We start from the raw sequence: 11,872 nt of genomic DNA on the forward strand, positions 1-11,872 counted from the left end.
GCTGTTGAAAAATTGCACTTTTCTCTCAGCAAAGTTTCAAGTTTTCAGAGGGTGTTAGCAGCAGTGCCAGCAGGGTAAATTTTCTTTTTCAATAAAGAAGCAAATGATTTCGCATAGTGAGAGAGAAAACAGCTCTGAAAGCAAAACACAAAATATGGCAGGCTTTAAGCTTATTTGTTGCTGATGTTGAAGGATTTAGCAAAATAAATATATGTATTTGTATCAGTTTTTGGGAAGGCGGCTCTCCTGGGCATTTGATAAATGACCACGTTAATGCCTGTCATTGTACTCAGTCTATAAACCTGAGAGGGGTTTATTCTTTGTGCAGTGATGGAGTGATCTAATCTCATGTTCCCATGGTACATATTTTGAGAACGTAGGCACATGTGGCATTCTGGCAAGAAAAATGAGTGCCTGGTGCCAGTCAGCTCTCTTTCTACATTACTTATTCTACACTTAGAGATGAAATAATTTCCAGGTTTTCAGTTGTATTGAAAGATCAGAACATAAGCAAGCAAAAGGCTGGAAACTAAGAAAGTCACTTTATCCAGCCAAATTTACCCTACTATTCTTTAGATGCCATCTTAGATATTTTGCCCTACAAAACACTTGAAGGGCAAAGTGTTTTGGAGGGCAAACTTTACAATTTATACATTGTAAATTGATTGCAGATTTCCAGGCAATAATGAAATCCCCTATTTCTCTGAGATCCCTGTTTTGTGGGACAGGAAGCTGCTAATGAAATCTGATATTGCACTGTCAGCAACCATACAGATATAATGGTAGTATGAGAATATCTGAATTTAAATTGTTGGACTTCATTCTCCCAAGCATTGTTGTTTTCTAGGTGTCTGCAGAAGGTGGAGTCCCCTATATGTTACCAGACGGTACAATAATAGTAGAACAAAAGTTTTTTCTCTATCTCAACACAATTCCTTTAATGATACAGAATATGAATTGATTCCATAGTACTCATATATGGGATCTCAAATAAATTAAACACATTAAATCTGTTCAAATTATTTTTCTAAAATATTATGTAATATTATTACACGCATAAATCATTGTGTAGCCAGACAGCTCTGGCTCTGGCTGACAATTTGGTAATAATTTACTTCTTGGGTACCAATACAGCAACAAATGTTCTTGTTTGAGTCCTCAGATAATGTAGTTTAAGAACCCCCTCCACCACAAGACTCATAGGGGTCTATTCACAAAGCTGCCAAGGGCAGCCGAGTGAATGACCGATCAGAAGTGAAGTAAGTCACAATTCTCCGCAGAGTCAAAACTGCACATGAAACAAAATATTTAGGGGGTTATTCACTAAGGAGCCAAAGGATTCAGCCGAATGTTCGGCTAATTATTTGGCTCACTTTGGCTGCAGAAACCCTTCGGTTTAGCTGAATCGAATAGCTACTGTAGGCGCTATTCTCAATAGCACCTACAGCAGTTGAAGGCAACCAAAGTAAACAACTGAATTCAGCCGAGCCAAACTAATATGGTTTGGCTTGGTAAGGCCGAATAAACAGCCGAGGGGGGAATGGTCCACCGAAGCAGTGTAAAAAGTTAAAAGATAAAATTAAAAAAAATAACAGTGTGTAGTCCCCTCCCAATTCAGACCAGACCCTTGAGGTCTGGTAGGAATGTTAGGTGGGAGCCCCGATGTCCAAAAAAAAAGAAAGTGAGGTTGCCCTGCAAAGTCATACGAGACCATTTAGGTCTGGTAGGAATTTTAAGGGGGACCCCAATGCACCCAGATACATATAAGCCAACCTGGATGCAGACCCCCTTGTCCTCATCCCCCCCCCCTCGGCAAACCACCCTCCCAATGTCGAGGGCATGTGGCCTGGTATGGTGCAGGAGAGGGTGCATGCTCTGCCCCCTTTCCTGCTCTGCCAGGCCGCTGCTTGGATTAGGTGTCTGGTATGGGATTTTAGGGGGCCCCACAGTTTTTTATTTCAGTTTTTGGGCATTGTGGTCCCCCTTAAAATTCTTACCAGACCTAAAGGGTCTGGTATGATTTGGAAAGGGGAGCTCACACAATTTTTTGGTTTACAATAACATTTTTCATTCTGCTTTACTACCTCTGAGGTAATGGACAGAATGACCGAACTGAATTAAGAGCTAAACCTACAGCATTTCACTCTCTGCTGTTTCACCCCTTGGGGAATAGGGGTGAACAGCAGGGAATGAACTTTCAAAAGTTCTCTCAAAAGCAAGTTATTTTTATAGTTAATTATTATATAGTTCTATCTATATTTGGATCTTCACAAAACATTTTAGATTTACCTCTATACATTTCCCTAAGTACCATCCTTTCAAACACATCAAGCCTCTTCATACATACTCTGGACAAGGCCCATCATTTAACTTTATACTAAAAACTGATTATTTAGGAGTTTTGCAAAGCTGAACGTTAGTTGTCCTCAGCAGAAGGTGTTTTGAAACTTTTTTGTGGTCTACAGTAACAATCACTGACAGTCATTTTACATGCGTTCATTTTTAAATTAATATTATTCTCTGAATTTACTTTTGTACCAGCTTAGGAGGAAATTTTTACCTGTCAGAATTTATATGCCACTGCAATGAGAAATGTGGGTTTGCTATGACTATTCCCTCCCTTCTACACACACGCACTTGGTTTTCCACTAATTATCCAACAAAGCCCTACATCCTGCATGATCCAGTGCTAGCGAAGTTTTGATTAGTATGTCCCTAGAACTGCAGCAGCATCTATATCATCAGCATAACCCTGTATCTTTATTTGATAAAGATGTGACCTATGGTTTGTATGCTTCCCTCTCTAATAACTTTCTCTTTTTAAATGTTCTCGCTTTTTATTTCCACATATGTTCTGTGTTGTTATCATTGTACATCTATTGTGTTTTCTTTTTTTAAATGCTGTGGACCTTGCAACCTACATATAAATAAAAGAATTGCAGTAATAACAACTACCATATTTTTAGTAGTTCTCTAACAATATAAAACCAGATATATAAGATAATGTCAGTAAGTATTAACCTGAAAAAAAGAAACTTTTTTTTTCTCATCAACATTATTTGTGATCATAACTCTGGCATCCTGCGTCATTTCCTGATCATTAACTTTTAGAGCAGCTCTGTTGACCTCAAGGAAACAGTTCTTGAGACATGATTTAAAAAATATATATTTGGCTAATCTAGAATAAACACAGGTCTCAAGTCCTGATGAATTGTTCATCTATAATTGCTCAGTTAAGTGTATTGAAGCTAGCTACAGGAAGAAACCTGTAAGGGCTAGAAATGAATCAGTTGACAAAACTCCCACTCTGGTTCTCTAAAGCAGACTCTCAAGATGGCATTATTTTATCTCTAAGTTCAAGTGAATATTCATTTGTGTCACCAGTGACTCACAGGCTGCAAGCACCTTCCAAGTTAGCGATTATGGTAAATTAAACTAATCCTTCCTTGGCATTAGGTATTAAGCTTGTAAGATAAAATAAAAGTGCCTTAATACCTTAAAATACTTGGTTGCAAATTCTTAAATAATGTGTTTAAAATGTAAAAGCTTAGAAATGTTTCTGATGATATAGCAGCCAAGCTATTAAAAGCATTCCATTCTATTTTGAAAATATTTAATATATTATGTGTTATTTTTATGTTATAAAATAAACCTGTTATACTGCCATATAGACAACATAGGCAAAATAACCTGGATTTCTTAAAACAGGTACCACTAGTTACCTAAACACACCTCTAGGCAAATGTCTTGGTTTCTCAAAGCAGGCACCTCTAGCATTTTCCAGCCCTGCTCAGGTGCAGCCTACCAGGAGCTCCATGGACTCTGCCTTCATTCTCCAGGATTTCTTAAAGTTAAAGCTACACTGGCTGCACTTCAACAATTTTTTTTCAGTATGTTTATTATGTTCATCTGCTTCTAGTGGTACAATACCAACCATTACATGAATATATATTTGTTTAATATACTTACTTTTCACCTTCTCCATAGCTGCCCAAGGCAGATGTTACAGACACCACGCAGATCACCAAGGATGAACCTGAAATTAAAGTAAGTTTCTCGTTATATGAATAATTGACTCTTTAAGTCTCTATATATCTCTATGAGCAATGCCAAGCGTATATCTCTTTGTTGCAGGCAGAGTATGAATTCACAGGGTTTCTTTTATAGAAAAAATATTATTTCATACTAAAACATCTGGAGTTATAGCCAAAAAAGTATGTAAAATAAGAAATGAAAATAACGTGCACTAATGCTGAGTACATTACACTGACATAGTCAATAATTGTGAGTCCTGTGGCTTATGGTGATGGGATTATGCTTTTGGGTGTAAAGGTAAGCCAGCTATGATATGATAAACATGGCTGCTAAACCTTTAGTGGAAAATTATCTTTGGTTTATTTAATAAGGCAGAGAGCAATGCACAAATAGCAATGTACCCATAGCAACCACAAATAATGTATCCACCAAGAAAACAGTATTTGAATACATAAGTAGCCAGCCACCATTAAGATATGTATAACACCATAACGTCTTAAAAAACAGCGTACTAAGTATTGCCCTGCCCAATGTGTTTCATTGTTTAGGACTTTACTAAGGACTCTCACTCATTTTATCACTGTGGATTTTTATAAGAGCTCCATGACCCTTATACAGTCATAAGTGACAACATACTTTGAATTGAGTTAGACTTGATAAACTGTTTATAAACTGTGTTATAAAGATTTGGTTTGCAGATTTTTTTTAAGCTTTAAAAATAAAGAAGGTATCTTACAGATCTGGAGCTTTTTAATGACATGTTCATGATCCAAGCCTAATAACATGGTATGCAATGTCAGGTAACTTTGCTGCATAAACAGTGAGCTTAAGCTCCCACATGTTTCAGTGTAAAGGAGACCAGCAGTCTCAGGACAAGAATTCTGGACACCATCCCTTGATATTCAAATTAGAGTTTCTCTAGACCCAATAACAAAAATGTTATATATTTTAGCTTACCAGTCCATAGATGTGGCAGTTGCATTTGTTTTCTTTATTAATTTTTCTTTTAGTTTTACCTGGTGATCCAGCCACTAACACACCTTCTGTCCTAGAGTGACAACACTCATTCACTGTACTGTATTTATGGAGGAGCAGCATTGCCCCTTAGGACAGGAAGTGTGCTATCAGGTCACCTACCCCTCTATTCATCTCTGTGGCATAGGAAAGTGGTTTTCTGCAGTCCACAGAGAATGGAAAGTAGAGTAGAGTGCAGTGCAGCAGAGGCAGCATGTAGGGAGAAAGTAGAAGCTCACTGGATTTCTGGCAGAATTAGGTTCAGGGTTTTTTTTTACAATTATTGAACAAATACAAGAAAACACTTTTCAATTGTATTTTTAACATACCAAAAATGAGCAAATAATATTTTTTTTTCTTAGCGATTACATACTCTATAATTATAAGGTACCATCCCACTGGTAAGTGTTACTATTCACTCAGGTGGTGGAGATTGTGTTGTAAAGCACTGCAAGTGTCCTTTTCTCAGTTGAGACATATTGGGGTTCATTTACTAATGGCAAACAGGCTGTTCACTTTACAAGGGATTTTTCTTTTTCATTTAGCTTAATGAATGTGGTGAAAATTCATTTTGCAAAAATACCCAATTATGTGCAAGAAAAATAACAAAAATGGTATTTTCGCTTGCACATGATTGGCTGATGGAAGTCAGCAGAGCTACACCTCATTCACTAAAGTAAGGGAAAATTCCCCTGCAAAGGGAAAATTCCCTTACAAAGTCAACCGCCTATTTGCCTTTAGTAAATCAACTCCATAAAATAACTTCCATAACAGCAGTTGGAGTTATTGATACCATTATTACTACAGCGTATGTAGTATTATGATGTGTCACCTACACTCCCTACAGCGATTGGACCTTGCTTAATGGTCGTGGTGGTTGTAGTGATTACACGAATGCATTGTTTTCCAAAATCGGAGAAGACGGAGATCACCAGCACTCAGTCAAAAGCATTTAATTATTTTGCTTATTTATTGAAGAAACATGTCACCAGCATAAATTAGCCAACATTTCTGGGCCACGCAGAGTTCCTTCTTCAGAGTCTATTACTACAGCCTGTAAGAATTTTTCATGATTAACTGTTCTAAATTGTTAAAAAGGAAAATGTGGTTGGCTTATGTAGATAACTGCTCTTTGCAAATGAATGTTGCTTTTTTTTTTCCTGTGCCCTGCAGAATATGCCTGCAATGGATTACTGCACTGCAGTAGCTTTGTTCCAAAAGACAACAATTCTGTAAAGTGCTGGCTACATCAGTAGGGATGTCGATGCTGACCTTTCCAAGTACAAAACTATATTATTAATATTACAAAGCACAAATGTTGTTTAAGCAGGGGTTCAATTAAACCATAGGAGTTGAAGGTGGCTCGATAAAGAGCTAGGACTGAGGCAGACTGAGACATATTTCGCTGCAAATGCTACTGCCTCTCCCTTTCCTCATGACAGTAAGGGGTTGATTTACTAACCTTATAAACACGCCACGAACATGTATACACCTCTGTAGTGTGTTCCCTCCCAGCATGATCTATGGGTGGAATCTAAACACCTTTGTAGTGTGTACACACCCAGCAGGTGTGTTGTGCAAAGCCAAGCATGAATTGCAGGTTGATGTTGTGTAAATTAGCTCTATGTTGTGTTGCTTGCGTTGATGAATGCAGGAATGTAAATGCATGAGCTAACCATTTTTGTCTAAACTGTGAAGCAGCATTATATATGCATCATGTGCATGATTTTTCCATATATGGCATTAGTGGAAATATGCTTTTAGAGACTTTTTGGTTGATAAATACGTTTTGCTGTGTAAAAATCACACGCACCTAGTGCGTGCGTGTGTTTAGGTTAGTAAATCACCCCCTAAGAGTCTATCCCACTAACAGCAATATGTAATGCCCTGCAGACAATGTGTTATTTTTGTAAAATATTTTTTTATGGTCATATAATAACTGCATTAAAAGTAAATATGTCAAACATGGACGTTGCCAGAAGAACTGTGCAGATAAGAATTGAAGGTAATGAGGCAATATAGCAAACAGACAACCAGCATTTTTTTAGAAAGAGGTAAGCAGCACTTTTGTTTTCCTCTCATGACAGGTTTACATTAATGAGTCCATGGAGCCGTTTAGTTGTAGTATTAGGGTGTTACTTATTTGGTAGTTCATGCCTTTAAAATGATGTCTGTATTAAACAATATGTAAAAGAAATCATTACAACTGTCTACTCCCCCCCCCCTCTTTTAATTAAACAATTGCGGCCCTCCTACCTACAGCCTGCCTATGCCAGGGACAAGCCTGAATAGCTGTGGCACACTGTCTGACAATGACTGATAGCGGTGCAAAGCTAAGGTGTGTAATCACTCAACACGTTGGCTCTGCTTGGTGGACAATACCTCTGTAGCTGAGAAATACAGGCAAATAAAATGTTAAGTTATTCTTGGCTTATATGTCAAACTGATTTGCTCACTAGACTTTTTCTGTAGAGTATTTCAGTTGTAAAACATGCTGATTTTTTTTTTAATCAGCTAATTACTATATGCTCTGATTAAAGAAGTCATAGTTAAATGGAATTTGAATCAGAAGGGCTCTTTATTGTTCAGTGTTGAATAACTTATCTTTAGGAAATATTATTTTACCCTTCATCCAAACTAATTAGATTTTCATGGGTTACCACACATGGGAACAGCTTTAAACTGTAGTCCCCATGACTTTCTATTCATAATGTCTTATATGTTATTTGGTTCCCTCTAAAGAAATATTCAAAATCCTTAATATATTCTTTATAAAGTGCCACTACTATGAGGCCAAGAAGCAACGTAGACTAGTACATAGATAGAATTTAAAGTGCCAGTCTACGATGAAATCAACTTGGACACTAATGCCATACTGTAATAGCAAACACTACAAAGTTCAGTTACTCAGCAGTGACCTTGCCATCTGTGTGTGGCAGAATGGTTTGTCAGTGGTATTGTAGCCCCGTCACTTATGAGTTTCTGTATTACACCATCTAAGCACTGGCCTGTAGGTTTCAGCTCAAAGGAATCCATGTATCAGTTTAGAATAAACAACACTGGTATAATCAAGCCCATTTTTCCACTGCAGAACGCAATACTTCCCAGCAAACCTGCTCCTCCTGTTCCCTGTTCCCCCTTCCCCAAAAAGTGACAACCTTATGTAACATTCAGGCTTCAGTTTTTAGTTAGTTATTCTGTACTTTCTTTAGTGGTTTCTGGGGTTTTGGGTATAAGACTGTTGAGAGGTCCTGAGATGCTTTATCCTTTTGGTAGTGTGTCATCTGCTTTACTGGTGTTACAAAAAAACAGGTAATGTGACTTTTGATGTGTTACTATGTAGTGATCTTGAAGCACAATTCTGGAAATTGTGTAAGGGAAAGTAATAGCACTCATCAATGTTTTATAGACAGTTTCAAAATGTGTAGATTATCTTTTATTATTCCTAGGCAATAAGAGATATAGCTCAAATTCTGGCCTGTGCCTGTTCAAGGAGCTGTATTTGCAGACGTGGTTAACTTAACAGGGAGCCATGTTTTTCATTTGAGTCATATTTAATTCTGAATAACTTTCAGCCATCATAGGTCTCCTAACTTCACACTGATTCAAGGACAGAGATTGCATGACACTGGCAAATAGTAACATTGCGTTATTTGACAGTAGTTCACACTATTTTACATTATGCACATGTTTTGCAATTCCACTTTAATTATAGATATTTCAGTATTGCACAATAGATCTGCTTAATAGTAATACAGTATATGACAGCACTGCATTGATAGCTGAGTTCTTAGACAAAGAAAACCTTGACTGCTGGGAACATGGCACTTTGTTGGCTATGCAATTTAATGTTGGTGTGTTGGTGGGCTTGGGAGACTATTTATTGTACTGCTGGGGTTACAGAAACTGACCTTAAAAACTCCAGCAATCAGGTGAGTTTCCTACCTGTCTTGTATCTATGAGGTCACCACAGGTTTTTTTTTGTGCTTGGTACCTTATTCGCTAATAACTCCCATATCCCTGTATATTCTGTGAATAGAAAACTCATCCAAGGGGCTTATTCACTAAAGGGTTGAAGAATATAGTCGAACTTTGGGCTAATTTTTTGGCTCGCTTCGACTGCAGGAGCTCTTCGATTCAGCCGAACCATAGAGCTGCTGTACGGTCTATTCACAATAGGAGGAAGGGGGTGCTCACTCGTTCCCCCCCCCCCCCCTTTTCCTGCCCTGCCAGGCAAGTGCCTGGATTAAGGGTCTGGTTGTGACTATTGGGGGACCCAACATTTTTACCCATTTTTTGGAGGTGGGGTTCCCCCTTACAATTCCTTAAAGGCCTGGTAAGACTTTGGGGGAACCACACACACTTTTTTTTTCATTTTTAACTCCGGGGGGTCCCTGAGTTAAAAATGAATTTGGAAGGGACTCTCTGGTACCTCTGAGGTAGCAAGCAGAATAACAGAACGGAAGTTTCTTTCTTGGGTTCGGGCACTGTACATGAATCCGAGCGCATCTGTCAAATATGCAGATGACCGCTAAGCCTCATTCCCAATCACTAGAGGCACGCGGCAGGGCTGCCCTCTGTCCCCGCTGCTCTTTGCGCTAGCCATAGAACCCCTGGCCCAAATTATCCAAGAGCACCCAAATGTCACTGGCCTCTCCATAGCAGGTCACCAACATAAACTAAGTTTATTCGCAGATGACATTTTGTTGTTTGTCTCGAACCCGTCCGTTTCCCTACAAAATTTGTTCGCTATTCTCGACCAATACGAAGCCGCATCTGGCCTGAAAGTTAACCCCCATAAATCAAAAGCCCTTAACGTGACGCTACCAACACCAACGGTGGACGCCCTTAGAACCACTTTCCCTTTCGTGTGGGAACCCCAAGCATTACATTATCTAGGCATACGCCTTACCGCAACATATGACACCCTATTTGAAGCAAACTACCCTGCATTATTCACACGCCTCACATTGCTGCTCCACGCCTGGTCACACTACACTCTATACTGGCTAGGGCGTATATCTGCCATCAAGATGACCTATTTACCAAAACTACTTTACTTCTTCAGCGTCCTACCAATCCCGGTACCACAACATAGACTCAGGATTCTGCAGCGCCAAATTTTTAACTTCATTTGGCAGGCCGGCCGCCCACGTATGTCTCGCACCACGTTATACTCACAGAAACTAGGAGGCGGCCTGGGTGTCCCCCAAGTTTCAGCTTACTACATGGCTGCCCAGCTGGCAGTACTCCCGGAGTACCGCGCTACTATAGATCCCCCACTGTGGGTCTCCCTAGAAGCGGTTGACTGCAACCCTTTGACTGTTCACAACCTCCTCTGACTACTCCCCAAGGATAGACAACGATTATCGAACTCTATCACAGGACATTCCCTACGCATCTGAGATGCACATAAATACTCAAATCACATGATGTCTGCACACTGCCTGCTTCTATCCTTCCTCAAAAATCTGGTTTCCCCCCGGCTGTGATTCTCTTCTCGCATTCTGTCATTGGATATCAGGGGATGCGACAGTACTACACAAACTGTACACTGCTGCGGGCCCTAAAAAGTTCCAACAACTTCGTGATTCCTTTAAATTACCGGCCACCGGGCTGTTTCAATATCTACAGATCAAGCATTTTATCTCTGCGCAAGTACCCTCATTCCCTACAGGTCCAATGTTCACCTCGTTTAAATGAACCTGTTCGAATGACCCCTTTGCACCGGGCCTAATCACCCAAATCTATGCCCGGGCGCCCCCTAATCATAGTTATATGTTAGCCTGGGAAAATGATCTGGGCAGTCCCAAAGACGAGGATAGCTGGAGCACCATTTGGGAAGTGACCAAGTCTAGCTCGCAGAGCATGCAGGCGCTGGAAACCGACTATAAGCTCCTCTTCCACTGGTACCTGGTGCCTAGCAGGCTGAGGACGTTTACTCCGGGCCACACTGGTCAATGCTTCCGAGGCTGCGGGGAAGTGGGCTCCTACATTCATACTTGGTGGCACTGCCCCACTGTGCAGTCCTTCTGGACCAGAGTCTTTGCCTTTATGTCCACAATCATGGCTCTCACACTGACACCTGACCCAGTGGTTTATTTTGGTTTTGTGCTGCCCTAGGCAAGACTAAACCCGAGCACCCCCCCACCATTCTCTAATCTAATCTGACAGGTTGCAATATCAACGTAGCAGGATGCTCCAGTTCTACCTTTTGCAATAGCCACTTTCTCCATTTCTGGCTTGATGGGCTCCCTAGTTCTGCAGCTACAATAACCATTCTATCCTGCCCTGCCATGCTAGTCTCTAGTTCAGCTGCAACACCGATCTTCTGCCTTAATATGCTGGGCTGTCTAATTCTGCAGTTACCCATCTTCTGCCTTGGCCCGCTGGGCGCTGTAGCTTGCCCCGCTCTAGAGACATCACCCTGCATGTAGCTTATAGGCTTCACTTCCCCGGACTCACCACCACAGAGGTGCCGATGAGTATGATGACATCTGGATCTCAGCCCTGGGGTCCTGCGGAAGCTCCTCCGCTGCCTGAAGTCAGAGATTTGGGTGCTGGTTTCCCAGGGAGGTCCGGCGAACGAACTGCCAGTACATCCGAACGAAAGTCACACACACCAATACATTGCACAGCATGTTGACCAGGTAGAGGAAGGAGCTGCAGCCGGCATAGATGTAGTAGTAGGCGGCATAGGTGGACACGTTGGTCCCCAAGTCAAAGAAGAACCAGTTCCAGGGGTACTGGCAGTAATTTATGAATAATTTATAATATTATTTTTTTTTCTCTTATCTAACTAGTTTGGGGGCAGCATTTTTTG

At 40.3% G+C, this 11,872-nt stretch overlaps 1 protein-coding gene across 1 annotated transcript in view; it reads right to left on the reverse strand.

The window, feature by feature from the left end:
- The window catches only part of ADGRD1 (adhesion G protein-coupled receptor D1), a 486,234-nt gene that overhangs the window by 90,108 nt on the left and 384,254 nt on the right, over nt 1–11,872 (reverse strand). Inside the window, exon 23 of the mRNA XM_018566815.1 lies at nt 3,970–4,036. Coding sequence (XP_018422317.1) covers nt 3,970–4,036 — 67 coding nt within the window. The remainder of the gene's footprint in view (nt 1–3,969; nt 4,037–11,872) is intronic.

This window comes from Nanorana parkeri, unplaced genomic scaffold (genome assembly GCF_000935625.1).
Source record: "Nanorana parkeri isolate BGI_ZX_2015 unplaced genomic scaffold, ASM93562v1 scaffold978, whole genome shotgun sequence".
NCBI lineage: Eukaryota > Metazoa > Chordata > Amphibia > Anura > Dicroglossidae > Nanorana > Nanorana parkeri.